General features: G+C 42.1%; 1 protein-coding gene across 4 annotated transcripts; it reads right to left on the minus strand.

Moving 5' to 3' along the window:
- Positions 1–608: 608 nt before the first annotated feature.
- On the minus strand, positions 609–24,422 carry TASOR (transcription activation suppressor). 4 transcript variants are annotated; one of them, XM_077184460.1, is made up of 23 exons: positions 23,870–24,421; positions 17,597–17,742; positions 16,414–16,506; positions 15,498–15,570; positions 14,399–14,490; positions 13,900–14,058; positions 13,088–13,215; positions 12,357–12,388; positions 11,607–11,712; positions 11,085–11,188; positions 10,873–10,976; positions 10,576–10,648; positions 10,356–10,430; positions 9,333–9,983; positions 7,862–8,301; positions 6,847–6,985; positions 5,150–5,904; positions 4,343–4,465; positions 3,622–3,781; positions 2,926–3,034; positions 2,595–2,773; positions 2,350–2,508; positions 609–1,738 (listed from the first exon to the last, which is right to left on the minus strand). In XM_077184460.1, exons 1-23 carry the CDS (start codon positions 24,246–24,248, stop codon positions 1,176–1,178), a joined length of 4,842 nt encoding a protein of 1,613 aa, XP_077040575.1. In that variant the 5' UTR covers positions 24,249–24,421; the 3' UTR covers positions 609–1,175. The 4 variants fall into 4 exon arrangements, with proteins under 4 accessions (XP_077040575.1, XP_054496240.2, XP_077040577.1 ...); XM_054640265.2 differs by having other exon boundaries at positions 5,150–6,024; XM_077184462.1 differs by lacking the exon at positions 23,870–24,421 and adding an exon at positions 20,826–20,844 and having other exon boundaries at positions 5,150–6,024.
- Between the last annotated feature and the right edge of the window lie 2,521 nt (positions 24,423–26,943).

Here is a 26,943-nt window from a genome sequence, read left to right on the forward strand (position 1 = left end):
TTGTCCCAATTAATTTTGTGGATTTAGAGTTCTGTAGTTTCAAACACTCACCTGGTACCAAACAGCACATCCCAGAGAAAAGCACTAAAATCAAATTACAGACAGGAAGTCCCCCAAACACAGGACTTTGGGCAACCTGAGGATGAGCATGAAAAGCCAGGAGTCCCAGGCAATGCAGCCACTCCACAGCTGCTGCCTCTGCCAGCCTGGGCAGAACAAAGGGAGAGAATCGCTGAGGGGAAAGGCTGGAAATGCAGCAGATGTGGAATTGAACAGACAGGATAAGGAAACAGACAAAACTGGACTTACCCCAGTGCTCCTTCACAAAACAAACAAAACCAAATTTAAAAAACAAAGCCTGAGAGCCCCAGGAATCATTAAGCTGAAGTGGGAGAGCATTGAGGTTTTTCTGCTGCATTACATGAAGGTTTGTCCTCCTCTCATTACAGTAATCACAGTGGCCAGGTAAAAGCTGGGAGGACCCTGTGGTGCTGCAATGGCACAGAGCACCAAGTGAGGCACACAGATAATTGCTGGCCATGAAACCAAGCTTGGGAGTTCCTCAAGCACTTTGCAAACAATGTAAAAACCACAGACAAAGCAATCTGTTAGCAAGTCCCTTGTGCATTGAGAGTTTATTTCTTTTTTTTGTAATGGAACTGCACCATTGGTTACTCTAATTGAGGTATTTAGCCAAAATCCAGTATATAGTCATGAAAATAAGTACACTACCTTAGAGCTATGTAAAAACATTGTACAAAATTTGTGTCCATGTCAAATAAATACATTAATTTTAATATTTACGTAAAGAAACATGACCTGGATACTCTCGTGGTTAAGAAAAAAAGACTCACATATTTTAGGCAAACGTTCAGCTTTACATTAAACAGACCTCAAATGAAGCTTAGGTAACAGGTCAAATACAAATGTAGAAACTTAAAAGTGCCAACAAACAAGATAATTCAAGTACAGTAAACGTTAAAAAATATATGTATTTATTTAAATTTTCAGATGGTTCCAACAGGGACGGGCCATCAGGGATTTAAATAGAACATGAAAACATCTGAGATAACAAGAACAAGAAACATTTTGTTCCAGAATAAAATAGAAATCATTAATCCAACGTTTTAGAAACAGAGAAGTCCACAGCAACTTAGAAAAAGAGACTTAAGAGTTCATTTCTGTTCTGAATATGGCCTGGAAGAATCACAGCAGCTATCCCAGCCACCAGGTGATAATGACTTTTCTGTATCCATGCTCTGATTGTAGGCAGATAGAAAATAATTGCTCCCTTCCTGGTTTTGATTTGCAGGAGAAATTGGGTATGTTGTTCCCAGAAAAGTCTGATGAGTGAGGACACTAAAGTGGCTGAATTGATGGAACATGTTTAATTGTCTGCTATAAACCTGGAAGTTACTGAAAGGAGTTTGTTCAATTGCATTGTGTTTTTCTCCTTCAGCAGAGCCTGTTGTAGAAACTGGAGTAATTGGCTGCTTCTCTTCCAAGTCAGTTTTGTAAGTCTTTTCCCCCAGGCCAGTTTGTGCTTCAGGAGGTAACTCTGTAACTGATAAGCAGCTTGCTTTAGCATCTGCTCCATGTGGGCCCTTGGCCTCTGTCTGCAAAGCTTCCACATGAGTATCATACTTAGAGGCACCACTGCAGATTTCTATTTCTGACAATTCATCCCCTGAATCCAGAGACATGTCCTCCTCATCCTTCTCATCCTTTTCTACAAGAACTACATTAAAAGAGAGAGAAAGTTCTATTCTATTGAAATATAAACTTTGGTTAAAAAGGCCATACACTACTCACAGTGTTACACTTCAGGTCTGCCAGTCCAACAGCACTTTAGGTCTTGGTCTTCTGCCACTCGTGTTCACTTACTCAACACACACACTTAACCCTCTGTGGGAGTGTCCAGTTACTTGGTGCTAAAAGCTTCTGCACACCGTGCTCATATTTAGTGCTGGGAAATCCCAGCTCCCAGCTCCAAAGGGGACAATGTCAAAACAGCATCTAAAGTTACACAGCAGGTGAGTATTTGATCAGACAATTAAAGGAGTACAATTACTGACATCTCAGTACAGTTTATCTACTCTAAGTAGATAAAGCAGTAGTGACAAGTTTATCCTGAAAACAGATGCCCTGTCTAGTGCCTCAAATACCACATTAGCCTGTGTTGAAGGTCTCCATCCCCACTGCTCTTCCCCCACCATTTCAAACACTTTGAGAGTTGGGTTTTCCTTGCCAGCTGCAGTGGCTGTTGAGCAGAGTCAAGGCACACTGTCCCAGCACCTCTACCCCACACATGCACTTCAGGAAGGAAAGTTTAAGTGTGTTTGACCTCACCTGATTGTCCTTGGCCAGCACTGCCAGCAGCAAGGTTGTTCTGCTCAGTATCAGAGTTGTGAAACCCCACCAGACTTTGAAAGTTACGCATGAAGTCATCAACAGCAGCAACCACGATGCCGTTGTCAACGTAACTCGACAGCGTCTTGAGATTCTTTTCTAAATACATAAAAGAGGAGTTTGTATTAATATTTAGCACCTGTCATCAAAAAAGGGGGAGAGGTGTTCACAAATGTGGGGTTTACCTGTTAGGAAGACAACATGTCTCTGCTGGATGTTTTGAGCTTGAAGCCTGATGAGACACTCAAGTTCTGGAGCATTTCGAGTTTGAGAGTCACAGTTATGGTAAGACAGAATCTCAACCAAGTTCTTCTTTTGGTAGGTGTTCAGAAGGGTGAGCAGGTTCAGGGCATTGGCATTCATCCTGCAGTGGGGGGAAAGCTCACTGTTAGAAACAATTTATGGTCAGTCTAAATAGCAACAGACAAAAATAAGAATAAGTTCTATTTAAGTGTTTTGGATGGCATAATGAAAGCTGAAGCATTTTAACAGCTGCTATTATAGAACCTTACTTACCTCCCCAGCTCTTTCAATTTCTTTTGTATTTTGCAGTGGACTTTCCATTGCCATTTCCCATCTGGGGTATTGAGATCCTCCAGAAATGTCAGGAACTGTTTTAGTTTATCTGTTGTAGAGATATTAAATACAAGTTAAATTCTGTGGTACGTAGACTGAAAATACTGCTTCAGTGTATACAAAAAGCTGTTTCCTGTTTTCATCACAGTACATTCACACAATTACAAACAGCAGACACTCACTTCAAAGTTTTATTCCATGCAGACTGGCCAACAGCAGTATCATAAAACTGAGCTGCCTTTCTGTACCTCAGGTGCCCAGCAGTGGTATTTAAAAGCTGACCTCAGCATACACAATCTGCCTTGCTAAAATATTTCAAAAAATTGTAACTTCATTAACTATTCAATTTCAAATGAAGAAAAAGTATATACAGCATGTTTGTGGACGGAGTAGTAAGGAATAAAAGGCTCCACAGACATAACTACACAAGGAAATGCAAACAGAAGTCAAAATCTCCCTGTTCATGTGTTGTTCAATAACGCCACTGGGCTGAGAAAGAGACTGGAATAGCTGAAGTTCTCAAAGAACATCACAAAAATTGTCAGACCTGATCCTTTATTGTGGTGAGTACGGGACCTCTCACATACTGAAATGTCAGGATTTTAGTTCTAAAGCTTCCACAAGGATCACACCTACCTGTAGTGATGGACTCTGGGTTAAGGACAGATTCATCCGACACAACAAAACCCCCAGACACAAACAGGTCATGGTAAGTGCGATTTTTCACATCGTTCAAACTATCAACCCCTGCAAAGCTGACACAGGAGAACCTCTTCAGAGTCACCAGGCCAGGGATCTGTTGAAAAACATTTGAAATCAGAGGTGTAAGCACAGGTCACACAGAACAAGGAATTACAGAACTCTGCTATCTACTAATGCCAGGCACCAAACGTCAGAACACATTTTCAAAAAATTGCTGTTCCTTCTCTTGCCCAGGGAGGTGCTCTCTCAGGAGCATTACAGGAATATGGTAAATGGACGTTGAGCACTTGGAGTAATTTTACTTTCTGTCCAGCACAGGGTGTTAAGCTGGCAGGAATAGCTCAGGTCATCTGAAAGCTGCCTTCACCTCCTGTCAGAGCATCACAGAACCAGAACTACTCAGTTTTACAGCTTACAGTTTTACAACTACTAACAATAACTATGCATTAGCCTGTGCATGGTGGTGGAAGAAGATATGAGTAAATGTTGGACAAGACTATTTTTACTACAACCATTTTGTTTCTTCAAACAGCAGCTAAAGACAGGGTAGTGTTGAATGCTGTGCTGTTAGAAGAAAGCAGCCTTGCTCCAAATGAGCTCCTCTCACTATTGCCAACAGGTTTCTGTAGCTCACAGTTCCTTACGTGGGACATACCTTATGGATGAGATTGGCAATGTCTTCATTTTGGATAATGATCAACAGTTTCTCTGAATTATCTCCTCTTTTAAGGAACTCCTCTGGATGGCACTCTGTGTTCCCTAACTTTCTAAGATATTCCTGCCACCACAGAGAGAGCAGACAAGGAAAAAGTCAATAGGTAGTTTGGTAGAAACCATGCCCAGATGACACCCCCAGCAAGAAGGTTTTCCACTTCAGTGAATCCCAGAGGGACTGGCTGCTTTATCCCTCCCATAAATTAATCAGAAGGATGCAGCAACACAGAGCAGCTGTTTCAGCAACTCAGTCATTCTTATCAAATCACACACAGACAACCAACTGACAGTATCAAACTGCCCCAGTGTTCAAGGAAGGCTAGAAGTTTACAACTTTCATCTTACACATTTAAGTCACAGAAGCATAGTGATTTCTCAAAGTTCTCTCTACTATTAGAGGGGAAGAGAAAAAAACCCAAAAGCACACAGAGTGACTTTTCATACATTCCTTCTAAAACGGTAGCTGTCACATTTCTTCACTTATCACCTTTTTTCTGTAAGCCCACCCCCTGGCAGGATCTTCAGAAAGGACCAACCTGCAGCCTGTTCTGTTTTCCAGCTCAAAGAAAAAGCCTTATGTAAAAGCTAAATATAAGCAAGACTACCACCAAAGCTCAGTGAGGAAATGGGACAGGACAGCCTATTTTCACAACTCACTGTCACAGTCAAAGTGTGTCCAGTTTCATACAAGTGGATTTGAAAGACACTCTGTTCTGACAGTAGAGAGGTTGAACTGAAACAGCTTTACCTTGATTTCTCTGCAGAGAACACTTTCTTCCTCTTCATGAATATAAAATTGGATTCTGTTTTTCTGTACATTTTCCATTATTTGGACGAAACCGGTAAATAATTCAGGCTTTAACTTGCTTATCAAATCAGAAAAATCTGGTTGAGTTGAAATGTTTATTAAGTTGTTAGGGGACTTGTGAGTCTTTTCAGGTGGTTCCCTGAGGTCAGCAGCAGCAGAGGTCTGTTCCTCTGCTTTAGCACTGCCGTGGCTCGCGGTGTCCTTGCCCAGGGCCAGGCCTGCTGGGGGCTGGCGCAGCTCCTGCCCCGGGGCATCGCAGGGCGGCTCGGGGAGCGCTGCGCCGCTGTCCCTGCCCGCCCCCTCCAGTGCTTCAGGACTAGGATACGCTGGGGCAGCCTGCTTCATGCAGGAAGAAGCCAAAATGACACTGTCCAGCTTCTTAATCAGGCTCTCTACGTATTCTTGGACAGAAATCTCTGAGGCCTGCAAACAGATGTGTTCAGAAAGTCTCATCATCCTCTCCTGGGCAGAAAGGACTGGTGTGGACATGTCACTGACATAAGGAATGTTTTTTTGCTGCAAAATTTCTTTAATCTTTCTTGCAAAGAGCTTATATTCTTCTAACAGTGTTGTCTCTATTACTGCACTAATGGAATGCTTAGCTGTAAAAGGTTGATCTGTTAGTTCATACTGATCTTCAAGTTTCTCCACTTGTCCTGTGTAATGTCCATCTTCTGCTGTCCCCTTCTGTGTGTCTGCAAATGGAGAGCAGGGCAATTGATAATCAGAATTTCTCTGTCTATTTACCCGGGGGTCATTAGGAAGTGCATCCATTGGTGGCAAATATTCCAGTGGCTCTTCTGGTGACTTCAGACCTACAGAAGAAGAGTTCATCATCACCATCATCTCATGTGTGAGAGTGACACACAGCTGATACACCAAAACCTCCAAATCCCATAACAGCATTACTGTTATGCCTTCCCCATCAACCAACTTCAACCCCAATACTCAAGTGTTACAGTCTGCTGAGGTACAGAAGCACAGTACATTTAACAGCTCCTAAGACAGTCAAACAGCACAGTCCAAGTCTGCTGAAAAAGCAGAATACAAGTAGTTTTCCCAGAGATAATGTAGCACAATAGGGTATACCTTCATTACAAATTAAAAATTAAATTAGAAATCAAGCAGGGCAACATATGATTCAAATATTTTCATTTGCTACTAGGTTAAAATGCTCACTTTTAAAAAGCTTAGACACAAATGACCTGGTGGAGTTGGACTGCAAGCTGCACCAGATCTTGCAACAGTGAAAACAAGTTTATTTTCTGGAAAGGGGAGGATATCAGTCTGACTGATAACTGACACAGCTTCAGTGGTGCTGCAAGGAGTGCTGAAAGACCCTCATAACCCCAGCTCAGGTTCTTCACCATCCATATTCAAAACTATAGTTGTGTTTGTTTTTAAAGCATTCACATTTCTAATTTGTGTTAATATGAGGCCAAACCAATATTCTCCACCAGTATCTGTTTTCATCCAGATTTCTGTATTAATCAAATATAAGAAACAACTGCACAGCTATAGATGTGCTTGTGTACCAACATGTGATCCAAGAATGGATGTATGAATCCAGGCACAAACCTTTAGAGTATGTTTTCATTCACTAGTTGTAGGAACAGAGGAGTTGAAATCCATCTTACCTGTAATTGGGATAAGTTTCCAGTGCATTCCAACTTCCCCTACATTATTTGAGCAGGGAGGTTGCCTGAGATAGCCATGTTCTATAGGTGCACTAGGACAGGGACTGCAGCCTTCAAAGGTACTCCCAGTGCCTGCATCCTAAAAAACAAGCAACAAAATGCTCATCTCAAAACAACTCCTTTTGGTTTTGCACACTATTAAGTTTTTACATTCTGAGCAGTTGACAGGAAGAAGTGAGTTCACTGGCAATTCTGCTATCAATCTAATCCAGTCTAAAGCTGGAAACATTTCCACGAGGTACTTCTGTGGTCTCTCATTACTAATGCAGTCCTGAGCACTGCTCTTACTGCATGGAAGCTGGGGGTGCCCAAGGGGAAGGGAGGGGACAACTGGCTGCTCCCTCACTCTTTCCAAGCTGTTGTATTGATACCTGACTAAAGCCAGGAGGCACTTTAAATAATACAGTTTAAATAATTTAAATTTAATTAATAAATTTGCTGAGGCACTGCCTACAACTAGTATTGGGCCCTTAAAAAAGCCAATTTCATCTCACATCCCAATGGGTAGAAGCAAAACAGCACAGAGATCACACGTGGGACAAAGTCATTGCTGCTCTATGACTTAGGAACTGGACTCTGTGTGGAAGTACCAGTAACAGAGATCATGGAACCATCACTCTTGTAGGCTAAGCTAGGGTACTGTGATCCCTAAGCACAAGGGAACTCATATACAGCACTGCACCAACAAGTCACTCAAAGAGAGCTGAGCATGCAGTGAAATGCTCAGAATTCTTCAACTCTGCTCCTTTTTTATCACAAAAAGAATAATGAACCGTAAACACACACTTAAGAGTGGGGAAAATTTCCACCTATGTTCCTACCAAACAGAAAAGCTTCACAGAAGAATTAGTACCTATCTGTGTTTGCCTCTGTAAAAAAACAATGTTTTTTTCATTCAGTCTCATATTTTTGAAAACAGTACTTTCACTGTCAGCACCTTGGCAGTTTCACTTACTGGTAAATGTAGTGTGTGCTCAAGGGGTGCTTCGTTGGGTGGGAGCTGCAGACTGACATCCACGGGCATGTAGGGCAAGCACTGCACGTCGGTTTCCAGCACGGCCGGGCTCTGCGGGTCCTTGAAGGGAACACTGTCAGCCTGAGCAGCGTTAGGAAGCTCCTGACCCTCTCTGTCCTGAGCTGCAATGGATTCATACTCGTACTTCTGTCTCACATCCTCCTCAGTGTCCTCGGTGCCCAAGGCCAAGGCCTGGGTGACAGCCTGCAGCAGTGCCGGCTCCCAGTGGCTGGCAGGGCCCAGCGTCTCCAGCACCGCCCGCACCAGCGCCTCCGGGTCAGCCGCAGCGTCCGACACGTCCGGCCTGAAGTCACCCTCGTGGCCAGCATGCTCAGGATTCATTGGGAACACATACTGTGGGGAATCCAAGGTTCTGCCACCTTAGGAGAGGAAAAGGAATCCATTGCTCAGACTTAAAATAAAAACAAAACCAGATCTCCCCACAAACATCTGCCATGTACCCACAGTCTCAATCTTTAGCATCACTTTGTATGTACACACACTTATTTTAACAAAAATGTAGACATGCTTTCATCACATATTCTACATCATTAGTCAATCTCAAAAGACCTTTGAAGGTTCACAGAATTCACCAAGCAGGAATCCCAGCCATAAAGTCCACCCTTTGCCTCCTTCATCCCTACATGGCAGTCAGTATCTTCTGTCCCCTCAAGAGGACAACTAAGGGCAACTCAGATCAGTTCATCTTCCAGTGATTCACACAGACCAGAGTGACTGGTGCTTGATGGAAACCCCCTCTTCTTTGTGTCACCCCGTTCCCATTTCCCCCTTTTGCAGGAGGCTTCTATAGTTGCCTTGAGAAAATGGTCAGGGAAACAGAAATCAAAGGGTTTTTTCTGGCAGACCTTAAGTCAGAAGGTATCTGTGATACTTGTCTCAGGTTTGGATGTAGATAATTTCATGTAGAGAATTATTTAATCTTATTAGGTTGTTTCCTTTGTCCCACAACACACATTATTTCAAATGGCTATTTCAAAACTGAACTATGCTTCTTCCCTTCCATCAAAACTTCTTAGGTATGAAATAGGGTAGTGGACACAAAGAATTACAGCAAAGTCAAACTCCACAAAAGACAATATCAAGTCTGCTAAGTGTTCTGTATTAGAGAGTCTTTGGACAGCTCCACAGGCAAGTAAACTCTTCAGAAGTCTGCTTTCTTTCCAAAGAGGCTAAACAAAAGCAACTTCCAGGAAAATTCCCCTTAACTTATCTCCTAAAAAGTGGAAACCTGCAAAAAACAAACTTTATCTCTATTAACATATCTCAGGCCAATGAACCATCGTGCATTAAATTGCCACAGCATGCAAAAAGATAATCTGTGATGATTAAGTATTAAATATGCTCTGAATAACAATGTTTAAAGAAGAACTCTAAACAAAGACTTTCTTACCTTCGCACTGACAAATATTCTCTGCAGAGTCACTCCTTTTTAGGTATTTCTGCAAATTTCCAGATTGCTCTTCCAGCTTTCTTTTCAGACCACTCCTAATTCTGGGGTCTTCAAAATCAGAATCTCCACCTACATTTTTCTTTCTACACTGGATCAAGTTAATGAGATCCTTGAGTCTTTCAGTATCATCATCTCCAGCACGAGACACTCTTTTTTTGGCAGCAGTGGCTTCATAATCTGAGCTGGGGCTGAAGCGCTGGGGTTTGCGGTTTCTCTCCAGCAGCTCCCTGGCTCTGGAGACGGGGAGCTGATAGGCCTCACAGTTGAAGACATAGCTCTGCAAGCGCATGCCAATGTCACCTTTGTACCTCGGGGCAGGGTACAGAAACCTTTTGTCATCCAGCTGTGTTGAGTACTCACGAACTATAAATTCTCTGCCTCTTCCAGGGCCGTGGTAGAGTTTTCTGAAGTACTCATGAATGTACTTGTCCACAATAGCATTGTAATCTACACTGCTGTGTTTACGGGCCTGGTACAAAGCAAAATGCAGAGACTGAACCAACTTGGTGAATTCTGGAACGATTTCCTTTTTCTTGTGCAAAGCCATGGAAGGTGAATTTTTCTGTGTTCCATATGGACCATTTTTTTGTGCTGCCAAAAGGAGAAAAGGGAATCCACAATTAAAATCAAACCATGAAGCTACAAATAAATGATGACTAGTCAGCAATACTCTATGTTAATACATGCTGGGTGAAACACAGTTTGGAATGACCACGAAGAAGTAATTCAGAAGCCAGGGATGCTCTATCAAGAAATTTCAACAAGTTTTACCTTCTCAAATATGAACAAGTGAACCTTCAACATGCAACATTTGCTTTTGTGAAGAAACAAGTGTTTCTAAACACTAAAACCATGACCCTAACCAATGCAAACTGTTACTCTTAGTTCACACTGACTGACTGCAAAATCTTCAACAGAATATCACCTCTGTTTAAATAAACCTGCACACAACAGTGAGCAAACCTGAGTTAATGACACCTCTAGACTCTGGAAACAGAAACAATGCATGAAGCACACGGGACCGTCCAGTCTGGTGGTCTAGAACACAAAAAAAAAAAAAAAAAAAACACAACAGGTAAAAAGGAGAGGACCACCCAAAGTCAATCTAGTATGCAAAAACCCACCCCCCTAAAAGAGCCAAAACAACAAACCCAACTCTAACACAAACCCAGAGTATGCTTACCATAAGGGGACATCATCTGCCAAGGAGAAAGAAGAATAAGAAATCCTCTGTCCACAAGTGGCTTCACAAGGACCTGTTTTCAAGCAAAAAGAGCAAACTGCTTCAAAGACATTTGCTCACCATGAATACTCTTCTTGACTGTAGGACAATTCTGTCTTGGGCAGAGAAGTGCCCTGATACTTAAGAGTATGGCAGCTAAGGAATTCCAGTGAGACTGTGGATTTTGTAGTATGCCTGAAACTACTAACTAGTAAAATTATTTTAAAAAATAGGAATAGTCAAATCTGTTGCACTCACGAGTTTCTCTTTCTCTAGTTTTTGAAGTAACCCCTCGAAGTGGCTCCCAGAACGGGACTTCTCCACAACTTCATACAGGCTAGAGTACATGCCATTCTTCCACACTGACAGGATACAGGGGAGAAAGAGAGTGTAAGGAAAAAAGAACCAAAATTCTAATTCAGAAAACTTGAAAATTCTGAATTTAAAGAAATTTAATGAGAACAATTTACCTTCTTTTCTTTCTTGGTAAGTTTCTTTCAAGAACAATGCTGGTGAAATTTTTTGCTTCAAATGATCAATGCTTACAACTTTTTCAACCTCAAGCTTCTCAGAACTGGAGAAGAAGGGTGGGGGGAGATAAAAAAAAATAAAGACCTCTTTTTTTACTTTCTATATTCCTATGCTTCCTGATAAAGTAAGAACCAGTAAATACACGCCCTTAAGAATAATTTCTTTGGACTATCTCATGAGCCAGGGGTGTTTATTCCTGCAGAGGAGTGTGTGTCACTTGAATGGAAAAAACCCAACAAATGCACAAACAACAGAACCAAACAGCAGAGATGCTGACAGTTGTGTGCCTGAGCTCAAGAAAATTCTGGACATACATGACTCGACTCTTGTTTGATGTATTTAAGGCACTTAATCAGTATTTCAGATTTGCATCTGAATATATCCAAAACTCAGCAGTTTCTACTCAAAAGAGTTTTAATAGAGCAGTATTTTAAACTTACTGTCTAAATGGCAATACTCACAGCTTGCATGGAAGGAAAGGTCGTGCTGCTGATTTTAGGGAAACGTGGCACACAAGTTTGCCTTTATTCCAAAGCTGTCCCCTCCACAATGTAACATTAGGTTTCTCTAAATTAAGATGGAGAAAGGAAGCCTAAGTGAAACCACTCTGTGACTGAAAGAAGAGGCTGCTGAATCTCCAAAATCAGTATAAGGAAACTTTCATACTAACACCAGACAATAATGTTAAAAGGCAACAGAAAGGATGTTATCAACCCTGTCACGTTTTGATCTGCTCTGAGCAGAGTAAAGGAGGTTGGTTTGTTACCTACACCTGTCAGTATAAGCACACCCTTGATGCTAATTTCTGAGGAATTATATCCTCTTTCCTTACCTTAACTGTCAACCACTTTCATACACACTAACTTTGCTTGAATGAGGTTCAAAACAAAGCATGACAGAGAAGAATATTATTTGAAGTGCCAATTGAACAGGAGATTCAGGAACTGAAGATCAATTCCTACTACACTCTAAGTAGGAGAGAAGGGAAAAAAGACTGTTGATTTTGTTCACTTGTGGTTCACACTGATAAAAGAAGATACACATTAAGGTGTCTGTTTGATCATCCAGTATCAGCAACCAGCATGGTGCAGGATAAAATTCAGGTATACACTCAGCATAACTAAACTGGTCAAACATAAAACTACAGGGGGAAAATCATCAAAACCTTCCCAGTCTGTACCATAAAACCAAAAACTGGAATTCATTCTTACCTGTACTTCTATCTGTGTGCAAGGTGTTTGCTCTAAACAAAAGAAGAGAGACAGAATGACTAGGATGGAACAGAGAATTCTGACCACTCAATCTTACATTAAGAATAGTTTATCAGTCTAACAAAATAGGAAGACTGGTAATTCCCACTCTAATCTCAATCTATCACTGCTGCAGCATCTTGTACTAATTTAGGTACCTTGATAACTGCTTTTAGCATTTCATAGCACAGTCCCCACAGCTGGACATCTTCCTGTCAGCACAGGTATCACAGTGGATCTGTGATCAACTGGCCATCTACATACTCTCTCCACCAGCAGACACCAGTGAAGGGTTCAGAGACAAAATATACAGAATATTATTTTAGAGTACCAAGCAAGATAATGCTGTGAATGCTTTTATGTCCACGAATTTCCTCACTTAGGTACAACCCCTCAGTATTTGTGGATTCCACCCGGGCAAAAGGCAAGCAGGTGGGAAGAGCTGCAAAACTGCTTCCCACAGGGGCCACCCTGCTGCATAAAACCCATTTTGGCACCTCTTGCTTTGCATTAGAAGTATTTATTATACTAAGTATAATACATTTAGTATAATAAGTATTTATTATACTAAGTCCCTGTGACACATTCATTCACTTCAGCACTGTTCATTTAAATCAATTCTAAGCTACTGCCAAGAGCTATGAATTCTTCCTGCTACATGCACATTTTCCACAACTCACTTCCTAGCTTACCTTGATGAGGGCACAAATTTTGGTCCTTGTACCATGTCATCTTTATAAGTAAATGAAACAACAGCAAAAGGACAAACATGTCTTGGTCTTGGCCTGATCTCATCAAAGCCATATTCATAGAAGTAGTACTGGGAACAAGAAGGGACAGTGTTAAATCAGAAGCCTGGAGCAATCATTAATTTCTTTAAATGCTGGCATTTAAAATAAAGAAGTTTTTAAATTCTCCTTTCATATGTACTAGAGAATACAATAAATTAAGATCTTTTTTTTATCTTCTCCTTCCTTTATTAACCACTTAGATATGGACAGTACCTTCAGGAGTGAATCAAGAATAAAACATTCTTGAAATGCAACATTTACTTGAAAGTATTTTTGGTGAGTGAAGGTATTAACTAACAAAAACCAAAAACTTCAGAGGAAAGTAAATATTGCAATGAGTTCTAGAGTCTATCCTTAGCTCAATCACCAATATAAAATGTTAATTTAGGCAAATTTGCAATGAGAAATGAAAAAACACATGATTTTTTTAGCCATCTATTTCACTGATTTACAGAAGACAAACGAAGTTAATACTGAAGAGAATGCTTTCAAGCAAGGATCCTGAAATCTGCAGACTAGGTGAAATAATCTGACTGCAACAGATTGCTGCAGTAAGAGATTTCTAATGCAGCAGCTGTGAGTGCTGCCCACAGCCAGCTGCACTGCACAGGGAAGCTCAGGGGCTGCTCTAACTCCTGTCATTTTCTCTCCATTGCTCACAAGTTCTCTTTAGGAAGGTTCTGTGCAGGAAGGTGGCCCAGGCTCAGCTGTACCTGGGTGAGCTCGTAGGCTCGGTAAGCCAGCAAGGAGTTGACTTTGGCTGCATTCTTTGAAATGTGACACTCGTGGTTTGGGGTGGGATCCAACATACTCCTCACAGCTGAGTCCACTGCTTTCGTACCACTGTAGTCACATATGCTTTTCATTTTTCCCTGTCATAAAACAGAAGAATTGTCAGCAGGAACTTTGTCCTGGAAGCTGACAAATTGCTTCAAGTACCAAACAAAGTAAGAGAAAATAAAACAAGCCATTAAGAAAGCTTCTTCTGGAAGTACGTTATTTTCATACTTTCAAAAAAAACCAACATACTTCTGCCTTCTATAACAATTTATTATGATTTATTTAAGCTTAATATCAATACTGGATTTTAAATCTAGTAGAGGTCTAGTTTCTCTATACACAGATAACTGCACAAATTGAAAGTTAGGTTAAAACCACCTGTGTGTTACCAGTAAGCAAAGTAATCCTTCAAGAATAGCAAGATAAAATTACCTTTATTATTTTAAAAACAATCACATCTCCAGTTGCTCCAGATTCTAGAGGATTAGGCTGCAATAAATCAGCATACTTGGAGATATATACACCTGACAAGAGTATAAAAAGAAACCAAAATACATTATGCTGAATGTTAAAACATTATTAGAGATTTAAAAAGCCTTACATGAGATTAAAGCTCAATGCACACAAAAGAATAAAGATACAATTGACACTCAAGTGCAAAGGTAAAATAATTTTGTGCTTTTCTGTACTTAGTTATTTCATAGATTTTACAGCCTCAAACACACTGTCATCTGCTGGTCTGGCTGACTACCTCAGACCAAAGAACTGTAACTGAATTCAGATACTCTAAAAAACATCCATTTGCTTTATGTTCCTCTCATTCCAAGTCTGTATTTAACTGCTTGAGCAAATTGCTCCAGACCCTTTACCAGCTAAACAGTAAAAAATCACATGCTCATAAAGCCTTGCTCTCCACCTCTCACCTATTTCTGCTTTCAATATTCACTTGTATATTCTTTCATATTGTCTGCTTTCAATATTCATGATACCTCTGTACCATGTTCCTCTCACACAGGATGACAAAATTAGTTCCTAATTTTCTATTTGAAAAGCTTTGCAAAAGGAACTTACTGTCTTGCACTCTCAAAACACTTTAACATCTTGTGACTCTTCTAAGTCTCCAATTTATCTACGCTCTTCTTGGATTTGTGCATTCAAGAATTTTAGTTCTATCTACACCAAAACTGAGCTGAGCTACAGTGTCCATGAGGTATCTCTGAATGCACACACCTACACACAGACACAGAGGCAGGCAGCCACACACTGCACGAGCTCTTTGGGCCCCCTGCAAAGACATGGGATACTGGTTTGACTTAAAGCCAAATGAGAATTAGGTGTTCCCTTTGGAAAAGGAATTTCACTGAACTACTCAAAAACAGAGCTATGAAATAATGTTCTGAGGTCTGTTTCCTTTGTTAAAAACATCTTGCTGTGGTATTGCTGCAGTTAGTGACTGAAAGTTGACACAACTGCATCAGATTATCTGCCAACTGCTACTGAATAACCAGCACTCTAATCAAAAGATAATTACCCCTGGAAGGGCTGCCGAGAATTGTGATTTTGGAGTGGCCAACCTGCAGCCCCTTTTCACATATGCTCTGGATCTAAAGAGAACAGAGGTTTTTAAGCAAGTCTGTAAGGAAAGCCAGGATATGAACAGAACAAACAGCGATAAATGACAATTACAGAATATAAATTACAGAATATAAACTGAGATTTAAACAAAACCCCAACCCTTACAAACAGAGGCAAGACTAGTCTGAATTCTCTATAAAACTATTCAACTGTGTAAGTTGAACTCTGATATGGAACAGCTACATAGACTCACCTGTATCTTAAAAAACCACACCCTCCCTGTACCTTCAACACTCTTTATATTACTTGCCTTTAATACAGAAAATTTTAATATTTAAAACAGAAGTATATCTGTCAAATGACTGCATGCTTAAGAAATCCCAACTCTCTAATAGCACACAAAGCACAGAAATCACCTTTCCATCACTTTGATTAAAAGTATATGATCAAAGAAGAGACAGAGAAGACAATGTCCATTTTCTAATTTTACAGTTACCTTGTTGGTCCAAAAAAAGAAGAAAAAAACCACCAAAACCCAAATGCAATGAAAGCACAAAATATTCCTCAACAAAAAAAAAGCCCAAACAAAAACCAAATAAAAACTCACATGTCATCCAGAAAATCTATCCTTCTATTTATAAAAGAGAGCCTAAACCAGAGAAGATACAGTCACGTAAATGGAGTACCTTAAATAGCAGGGAATAGAGGATTTAAATGGTGACAAAACCCTTTCCCATCCTTCTACACCTTCCAGTGCGGAATTTTGCAGAAGTAACTTTAAGATCTTGTCAATAAAACCATTGTGAAAACCCCAAAGGCCCAGAAGCTCCCAAGTGCTCAGAAAGCATTTCCCCTGCGGGCTCGGGGCTCACCTGGCAGCGATCCACCATGAGGAAGGCGTGGCTCTCCGAGAGCTGCTCCTCGGGCCGCCCGTCCCGCTTCAGCTCCCGGCGTTTTTCTGTGAACTGTTCACACACAGAGCTCTGAGCACAGGCACTCACACACTGCTGCTAACACACTCAAGTGGCAGTGGTTTAATGCCCTATCTATGTTAGCAGACCCAAGTGTACAGAAATAATCAAAAGAATCCAAATGAAATCACTGGAAGCTATAATTAGATTTCAAGAACATGATACCTGTGGGAAATCCAGCTGGCTTAATCTGCCCAAGTATTTGTTTGTTTTAAGAGACACTCCTCAAACAAACCTGTGCAGTAACAGTTCAGTTTGATCCAGTAGCAGAACTGGCTAGAACTATCCAGCCCAATGCCTCCCACATCTTTGGAACTCCAGAAATAAGACTTTTTCTCTTTTTAGGAGACAGATCTCTTACACTGTGCAAATATTTTTGCAGATGCACCTCACTGCTGCTGAGGTGGTTTTTACCAATATCTCTCAGCTGTAACCATGAATAATTAATGTAATAGCAGAAAAAGCTTCAGTTTACTTCATAACTTCAAGGTGATAATCACAGCAAACAAATTATATATTCTTCAATTGCTTCATATGTGAAGCTTTGGCACTGGGAATGAAAACTTCATTTGAGAGTGATGAGAACAAGCTAAGGCTGGATTTAAGAGACAGCACATAAGGCACAACAGAGGGGCTTCAACCAAGGTGCTCCAATTACTAGACCAGTAATCCACTTTAACTAAAGTAGTTCTTGGAAAACAACAAAACTACAGAGATTATGCAAACTTCTGTCAGGCACATATTTTAATCCTAATTTTCACAGGAATCATGAACCCTGTAAAGAAGACATTAAAACAAATTTCTGGGTTATTAAAATACCTTAATAAAAATTAAGAAAATTTCTGAAAGCTAAAAGCACACAGACACTGGTGACAAATACAGTTTTTCTTTTAGTCTTCTTGGAGTACCTGGCAGGCAAAAGTTGAAAACTATGCAGTAATAAACTTGCCTGAAAAATAGCTGCTTTCATTCCTAGGGATGCAAGTTTGCAACTAAAGACTAACTGCATAACTGAAAATAATGCCCAGGTCTCTGGCATTTCACTGGTACCTGATTGAGAAGCAGAAGCCACAAACATACTCACTTCCTTTTCCAACAGTTCACTATGAACTAAGCTGGCTCTCTTGTATTTGAAATTGGACACTGAACTCGGATCCAAGCAGGAACGATGCAGAATGTTTATAATCTCCTCAAATTCTCGAGACTCTGGAGGTACTGGTTGAAAGAGTGCTATAAAAGAAATAAAATAATGAGCACCAATATACATGTGAAAACATCCAAAGTTTTCAGTTCACTGACAGTTGATGCATGAAAATAAATGGTTTGTAATTCAATTTCAAACACAAAACACCTAGAATACTTGGCAAATATAGACTTTAAAAAGTTTGTCTTAAAATTTCCTAGAATGATAGCATCTTTTAAAAATCACAATTGTGTTTTTTTAATATTGCTCTTGAACAGCTACTAGTTCTCAGAAGTTTGTAAGGGAAGCACTTCAAGTCTGAATTTACTCCTTGAAAAACATCTAATATGTACTGCAAAACACTGTAATTAAACTTTCAGAACTGCAATTTACTAATTAACTCCTTTAATTAAGAAGCAGGAACAAATTGTCCTAATAAAAACCTCAACAAGAGTTTCATAGCTTGGCCCCACTTCAGAACTATTATGAGGTTTTGTGTTTGTTTGCTTATGGCAATTAAGCTAAATATGAAGAAATCCAATCCTATTTCAAGAAGACAAAGAAGCTCCTATTACTAAAAATACCAGGAGCCCACTGCCTGTGTTCGAGGTTGATGATGTTATCCCTTACCACACCTGCTTTAAAAGGAAAGCCCTCCATGTGCTGCTGTACAAATTCCCTCCTGGGAAAACCTTTACCCGAGTTCCCACAGGGCAGCAGTCGTGTCCCTGGGCTTCTTAGCAGTGTTTGGGTGCCAAGGTGACAAAGTGATCAGAGGAGCAACCCCGGGGGAGCCAGCAGAGGATGGCAGTGCAGATTGTGAGAGCAGTGGCCAGGAAAATAACATCTCTGGGGCAACTCAACTAGCACAACACAAGAAGTGGTTTTTATCCTCAGAGTAACTTCTAAAACCCCCACCAGAAGTGCACAATTTTTACTGTAGCTACAACAGTTAGGAACAAAAACAGTACTAATCTCACAAAAAAAACCCCAACAAAACAAAGACAAAAACAACAAAAAAGCAACCTACCATTACTCTAACAACAAATTAAATTTAATTCTATCTTCAGAGTATATCCTCCAATTTCATTTAGTAATAGGGCAGTATAATTTAGGCAGCAATCTTTCCCTCATTTGCAGAAAAGATTTACTGCATAAGCCTCAATATAAAACAAATGTTCCTAATGAAAACCAAACTGTTATTTAGTAAAAGCTGCACACTTTAGAAGGCAACACCACATCTGCAAACTGCAATCAAGCAAGGATTCCAACACCAACAATGAGAAAGTGATTTTTTTTAAGAGCGGAAATTCTGAAAGTGATTTAGAAACCATACTGGTGTAACATCCTTTTCAGTAACCACACCTTCATTCTTCAAAAGCTGACAGCAAAACGGGAGGAGACAGAACTGAGAGTGAATAGAATTCTCAACTTGGTATTCTGGGACTGAATGCTCTTGTACTGAAGAGATAAATGCTTATGAAGAGAATAGAAAACAGAAGCGTGCTGCAGGTACACACCCCTGGGAAAGCAGCCCCTGTTCCCCCCCAGCCCCTTGGATCCCTTGGGCACTACAACACCAACTCCCTGTCAGACAGACCTGGGCTCACACTCTGCCAGCTCCTCCAAACCAGCAGGTAAGGCAGAAGTTATCTGGGCCAGCTGCTTGACTCCATTTCCTGTTTTCTTACCAGTGTTTACTGCACCTCAGCCCTTCTCCCTCCTTCCCCCAGGACACAAGCTCAGTAAAAATGAGCCTCTCTCTTCCTCTGGAGCCCAAACAACTGGAAAGCACTGCAGGGTGAGCTAGAAAGAGCCACCCCAAGGCAGACATAATGTCTCACCTACTTTCCCAGATGCAACTCTAGGAAGAGGCACATTATTACATTAATTAAGATCCTGTCATACACACAAATATTATCAACCATGCTGTTCTTTGTGTTTAAGCATCTTCTGCTCTGTGGAAGGCTCTGGGGAGCAAGCTGAGACAGATTGCCCTAAACCAGCAAGTCACCCTATTCTCCTGGGAGGGAGAATCTGCATAAACTAGTATACACTCAGTGCTCAACACATGTATGGAAAAACCCTACCTAATCATTCAATTATGGAAAACAGAAAATAATTTTTTTTATAAAGATTGTTGCAGTTTTTTCTTCCAGAACTTGAGGCACTGCAGACTCCATGTTCTCAATCAAAACATGAAACACCACCCCAGGGAGGTGAGTAGCCAGGCAATACTTTTCAGTTCCCCACTTGAGCTGAGGTGTTCAAGGACAGTGATGGTCTGAAATGTTAATGTCACCATAGCAGGGCCTGTACCTTCCTTCAAGGAAGGAGTGCAGAAACAAGAAAAAGCTAAAATAAAACTGAGAATCAATAAAAACTAAACTAGACCTTGCAGAGCAGCCACCAAGGCCTGTGCCCCTGGGCAAACCATGGAATTGCTGGGCTCACCCCAGTCCTGCATCCCTTCAAAGAGCAGCCATGAGCACACACACATCTCCCAGGCTTGCTGTACACAGCTGGTGGGGGTACACTGCACCTTTACTGCCCTGGGTTAATTAAACACTAATTAAAGGAAGGACTAACCTGCAGCATCCTTATAATACAAGTCAATTGTTCTGGGGTTTCCTGGCTTGTTCAGCACAGCTAAACATAAGTAAATAAATTCTGGGTTTGTTCAGCTTCTATCCAGGGCACTGGAACAAATGTAATTATTTTCAGGTGGAAATTGAGTTTAGCTATAAGTACTAGTCAGGGGACAGGGACTGGACTGGATGTTTGGATGTATGTCATGCCTGGGAGGCTCTACTTTTCTCTCACAGCTGTCTGATGTTTCAACTTCAGAAAGCTGAGATTGGAGTTCCTGGGTTTGGTTGCTTTAAGTCAGAATGTGAAGACAGAGCCATCCTCCTTGAGCAATCCTGAACCAAGTTTGAAGGGAAGATAAATAAATGAATGATTTTCTGATCAGCTAAGCTGGTAGAATGCTAGCATTCCTCACACACAAGTGCTCTTGCTACAGGAGCTCCATTGAGAAGCACCCTTTTAAGTCTCAATTTCTTTCAGTCTTCATTTTTTAAGACTAAAACAAAAAATCTGTGGTGTTAATGAACTGTGACGTTTTTACCTTTAGGATTTTTTCAGCCCAAAATGTCTTGTGCTCTCAATAGGCCTAAATAGTTACCAAGTTCAGGGACTGAGAGTTCTCCACCCAGAAATATCGTGAAGCCAACAGCAGAGCACATCTCTACCAAAGGGAAAACGAGAAGACAAAAGACAAGGCAGAACGATGAATTAGAAAAGGGACAACCTAGACCTTCAGGCAAGCATTGCAGAGTTTCATGGGTAAAAGCAAGACCTTTCCCCCCTCAGCCTGAGAAACAGCAGTTATTTGCTACTTCGACAGAAAGAAACTCCAACTTTAACCAACAAGCAACCTCTTAAAGGCTGCAGTGTCAGCATCATTGGTGGAATTATCATTCGGTAAGGAGATCACTCATATCGTTCAGCAAGTTAAAAGTGCTCTTACACTGATTTAGCCTTAAATTTGCTTTCCTAATCCTATCAAGGACCTCTCAAGTTTCAAGCAAACTTGGAAATCTGCAAAGATCAGACAACTGAATTAGAAGAGGCCAGGAAAGGCCTGAAGACAAACGACAGATAAGCTGCTCAAGAGAGCATAACACCATTGCTAAACTCCATGTACCAAGAAAACAAACCTCCAAGGAACTTCTAAGGAGGAAGACAAATACAGGCACACCTTAAAAAAATAATGTTGCAGCCAACTTCTCTTTCATTTGTTTCCTGAATTCCTATGCCAGCAAAAAGCATGAGAAAATCAGAAGAATTCTCTGTGCAAACTGATCACAGTTGTTAAGAGTATCTTTCCTTCAGATTACAAAGGATTTCTATTGACTTTCAGTCCCTACCTAAGTGTCCAAGAGGGAAGATAAATTCTGAAGAAGATAAATAAGCAGCTAAAGCCTAAATTTTCAGGATATTTCTCTTACATTTTAGAAGCTAAGGCTTAAATTTTCTCATACATTTGTGCTTTCCAGATTCAATTTTTAATTTCTTCACTACCAAAAATTGTTCCTGAAACACATTTTGGTGTTTAAAAATACTTAAAAATCCACCAAAAAACCCACCTCCAAATAAACTCAAACACCTCGGACAAGGTGCTCCTGTACATAGCAGCTAAGCCTCGACAATCACGGCAGCAGCTGTGTCCCAGGATGGCATGTCCAGGAAAGACATGGTGGCTTAAAAAGCAGAACAATTGCAAGGCAAGGAACGATGGAGGAAGCTTCCATACGTATTGCTTCATGCTGGGCTTTAGAACCAAGCCAAGACAGCTCTCTCGAGAGGAACTGGTGTCATTCAGATTATTTTGCAATTTAACAAGATGTATTTAAGCACTAACAATAAGGATGCTGCAAGAGCCACTACCTATGGCATCAGATGATCCAGTGCCGATTTCCAGTGCAGTTGCAGAGCTGACTGAATTGCATCATTTTTCAAATGACAATACAAATCCCAAAAGCAATTTAGCTGTCCTCAAACTGCAGTTTGGCAATCCATGCCGTGAGAACAACACTAACAGCTGTAAATCCGCAAGCACCGCGGGCCGAATGGAGCGGGTTCTGCTCTGAGAGCTTCGGAAGCTCCAAGTCATCAGAATGATCAAAATACCTGAGAGCCTTTCTGCAGGCTGAAAGGAAAAAAGGTGAGAATGGCTCAAACGACCTTGACATTAGCAAGTCAGTTTTTGAAGTAAGATAAGAATGGCTTCCTCTTCTACCTTAGAGGCCACAGAAGCCTGAGGTTTGAACAACACAATCCAAAACTTTTTGCACACTGCAGATGGCTCAGCATAGGCAAATGATGAATTAGATGACCTAAGAAGGTATTTTGCAGGTTTTCATTCACATTGGAACCAAATGCTAAAGTGGAACTTCAAATAGCGTTGGTTAAGTACAAACATTTCTGAAACACATCTAAACCACACTTGGGTGTAACCACATTTGGGTGGGGCACACAAGAAACTTCGACTGTTCATGAGGCACCAAGTTACATCTAGGTATTTTTCTGTCAGATGAATTATAAGACTTTTTTTTTCTCCAAATCAATCCAGTTCTTTTTACAATGAATCTCTGCCAGACTTGTATCAGCCCAGAGTGGGGTGGCAATGGGAAAGACCAGGAAGCAAAAGGGGTCATTACTGCCAAAAGGAATTAGTCTATTACTGGAGAGAAAAGACTGGATAATGAAATAAACCTACCTTCATCTCTTCCTTACAGAAGAAAGCATTTCAAGAAGTTAAGATGTTACCCTCCTCCTGAAGAACAAGAAGCCTATTCAAACAAGTATTTTTGTAATATGTACTAAGTTACTGACTCCATATTGCAAAAGGGCAAGAACTAAGATAAATTTCAGGGAGGAAATCAGACATGTCTTCAACTCCACTTAACAAAAACAAAGTTAAGAAGAAACCAGTGGAGTCTTGTGAAAAGCAAGAAATACCACAGGCTTTTAGAGGAAGAGTTACTCAGAAACAAAAAACCCCAAACCCTGGACACTTGGAAGCAGAACGCTTCCAAAGCGAGGCACGAGAAGGTGGGATGCTCCCTTTCTCCCTGCAAAGAACTTTCACCAGATAAGAACAGTCTTCTGCGTATCATCAATGAAGGACAACTCTGCTGGGTTTGTTTCGTCTATCCTAACCAGGATTACACCCTTCTCCTGCAGGGAGGAGGTCGGGGAAGAGAAAAGCGAACCATCTTCGCTGATGTCGGCATCCCAAAGAAACATCTTCTCCACAATGCACCTCCAGAAGCAGAGCCGAGATCAACTCAAGCCCACCCTGATCGCATCCAGCTTCTCCTCCTTTTAAAGCAGAGGTCTGAAATTCAAGCCGAGCTTTGGTTTTGGTTTTGTTTCATCCTCGTGACAAAATAAAAGTGAGAAAGAAAAGAGGAGGGGTAGGAAAAGAATGGAACATCCTGACACTAAAATCGGCTCCTCAGCAGCCTCGCGAGTGCGAGCCAGCAGAGCCTCCTCCACAGCGCGGGGTTTGTCTGCATGCAGCCGTGTGAGGTGTCCGAGAGCTGCCTGATGAATCGGATGGAGAGGGGAGCGAGGTAGAAAAGGGAGGGGAAGGGAAGGAACAACCTTTCTTTTCTCTGCTCTTCCTGGGGATCTGAAAGTTCTTCCTAACAGGCTGCTGGTCTTCTGAGGGCTTAGGGAGAGGGGGCGGCCCCCCGAGCACACCGCTGGGCGGCTGCTGCTGTTCATTTGCCGTCGAGATGCTGCTCCTGCGTTGGCTGCTGCTGCTGATGCTGAGGTTTGTGGGGACCTTGTCCTCTGCAGCAACAGCAGCCACCAGCAGCGCCTCCCCAGCGCTGTCAGAGCGTCCGCCATTTTGTGCGGTGTCCTCAGCGGCTCCTGTTCTGTTACTCTCCACTCCGAGGACGCCCGCGCTGGTCTTCTCCATCCGCTGATGCTGCTCCGGCTCCATCTCGCCGCCACTGCGGATCACGGCATCCGCCATTCCCTCCGCAGAAGCGAGCCCGGCAGCCCGCGCCTTCTCTTCTTCCCAGCACAGCGCCCCTGCCCAGCGCCAGCAGCGCCCGCGCCGCCCCGACTCGCCCTCCGCCCGCCTCACGGCAGCCCGCGGGCCGCCCCCGCCCCACCACACAACATGGCGGCGGAGGGGGGGCGGGTCTGCGGCCAGCGCGGCCCAGCCAATCCGCTCGCGGCACACGTTATAAGTAGGGGCGCGGCCGGGGCGCGGGCAGTGCCCACGCGTTGGGGCGGGACGGGCCCGTTGGGAGCGCGCTGCTCCCGCCCCGGGGCACCGCTCGGGACCTGCTGCTCCCGGCAACCGGCACCGCTCGGGACCCGCTCGGGACCCGCTGCTCCCGGCAATCGGGACCCGCTGCTCCCGACAACCGGCACCGCTCGGGACCCGCTGCTCCCGCCCCGGGGCACCGCTCGGGACCCGCTGCTCCCGGCAACCGGCACCGCTCGGGACCCGCTCGGGACCCGCTGCTCCCGGAAATCGGGACCCGCTGCTCCCGACAACCGGCACCGCTCGGGACCCGCTGCTCCCGCCCCGGGGCACCGCTCAGGCACCGCTCGGGACCCGCTGCTCCCGCCCCGGGGCACCGCCGCCCTCCCGCCGGTGCCGGAGTGCTGCCCTGACGGGACGCCGCTGTCCCGAGAAGGCCGCAGCCCCGCACAAGGCTTCTGCCCTGCAGCCGGGGCATGGCGCTCGGAACGGGCTCTCCCCACAGCGAACCCGCCCTTGGGCACGAATCCCCCCTGGCATTTCGGGCCCAGGAACGCTCCGGCCCCAGGACTGGCACTGCCTTCTTCGCCAACTCCTAACTTTAACAAGTTCGCTACACTGAGTGCCAGCGCATACCTCTTACTCTCAGATTCAAAGGTTTTTTCCAAGACACTGGACAAGGTGACAACATTTCACCTTTGAAGAGTAGAAATGCATTCATGGTTATGAAGGGCAGGCAAAAAAAATCTTAGTTTACTTTAGCAGTGTTCTTTCATGGGTGCATACTGAGAACAGCACTAAATAACCTATATTGGAGGCCAGAAGGTTAACATTTCTTTCCCTGTAAGGCTCACAACTTGCAGTGCAAGAGGGATGTGAAAATGCAAAAGCCAAAGCAAAGACCTGTCTTTGGCAGCTGCCAGGAATGCAATGCAGTGAACACTGCCTGCTGAAAATAACCATTCTTGCAGTGCCTAGGAAATGCAAATACCAGATTTTAGTTTTACAAGTAATTAGCAAAACATTAGAAGCCTATAATTTGTTTTCTTTGTTAAAAGTATACTAGTGCTGTAGTTGTTGAACAGACGCATATATTCATTAGCTACTTATACCAATTACCTTCAGTCCCCATAACTGTAGCTATTCATTTGTCACCTTGAAAGCAGACACTGACCTTAAAAATAGGAAGTTTTCATGCTTGCAGGGTGTACAAGGAACAGGTAATTTAACCTGGCCCTTTTATTAATCTCTTTTTAGATAAGCTGAAGATCCGAAAATATAAATAACCCATGAGCACACAAATGGCCTGGTGCTAGTGGTAGCCTCCAGGGTGTTAAAAGAAGATAAGCTAATAATTATTAGTAGTTCTTAGAAGTATTTGGGGACCCAGCAAGTTTAAACAGGGTAATTAGTATCTGTAACTATAATTTACATAAATTACAGAAACATAACACCCAGTATTTATCTCACTGCACAAACATAATGTTCCATTATCTAGAGGTAATGAACGCCACAAATGCAGTGTTCATCCTATGGATAAATTAGGATTGTCTCCCTGAGAATCTGATGTCCTACCTCTCTGTGAGGATTCAGTGCTGGTGAAGAGAATATTACAGATGTGCTGATATATTATTGAAATTATTTTTCTGTGTTTTGCATTGTTTAAATAGAATTTCCATATACAAGAAAAAAATGGAAATACCAATCTGGTCCAATATAAGACTGTATTGATCCATTATATATCTCAAATCATGTCAAATTGCTTTATCAATTTTGAATTGGCAGAGCTGTTAAAATCACTTTCAGACTGTGCATGTCTTCAGTACACAAGCAGTTCAGTTGATTGGTGTTTGGACCATACAATCTCTGAAGTCTTGCTTATTTACCAAGCAGCACACAGAGTTTTCCTCATCACTTGCTTTTACAAGATATGTCTTTGCAGTTGTACAGAATTAATTTTCTGTATTAATTAACCTAAGTTAATTTTTGTGATGATCATCACAAAAATTACCCAGTGCTAATTGATAAATGCTCCAGCAACTCCAGATCACTGCACCACACTGTGCATCTTAAATCCCAACAGAGATCAAACAGGTGCAAAGAATCCCAGTTCACAAAACAGCAAAAAACCACCATAGGAAGAGGTTACTTAAATATTCTGAAGTGAAAAAAGAGGTAATAAAATCTGTCACCTTATCCTCTCTCTAGTTTCTGGTTTCTGTGGTTTTTGATACTTGCCAAGCATTCCACCATGACTCCAGGGCTTGCACCAAGTGGTTTTCCACCCCAGTACTAAGATCTCTTTGATTCTGAAATCAGATGATTTTAACACATTAGCAATAGAGATTTAGATCAGATTAAGAGCCACAAAGTAAGACAGAAGGGAGGGTTGCATGCTCAAGGAGCAAACTTGGGTGCTTCCTCCAGACATTTACTTCAGTATCCTTTTATGAAT

The sequence above is a fragment of the Agelaius phoeniceus genome, chromosome 11 (genome assembly GCF_051311805.1).
Source record: "Agelaius phoeniceus isolate bAgePho1 chromosome 11, bAgePho1.hap1, whole genome shotgun sequence".
Taxonomy (NCBI): domain Eukaryota; kingdom Metazoa; phylum Chordata; class Aves; order Passeriformes; family Icteridae; genus Agelaius; species Agelaius phoeniceus.

What these genes read in the sequence shown, in the direction of transcription:
- TASOR (XM_054640265.2), bottom strand. Translation starts at nt 24,248, where the DNA reads ATGGCGGATGCCGTGATCCGCAGTGGCGGCGAGATGGAGCCGGAGCAG. An exon ending in TTGTTTTTAAAATAATAAAG is followed by an intron (nt 14,059 to 14,398) that starts GTAATTTTATCT and finishes GTTTTATGACAG; the next exon opens with GGAAAAATGAAAAGCATATG. An exon ending in TTGCCAATCTCATCCATAAG is followed by an intron (nt 3,782 to 4,342) that starts GTATGTCCCACG and finishes GTTTTTCAACAG; the next exon opens with ATCCCTGGCCTGGTGACTCT.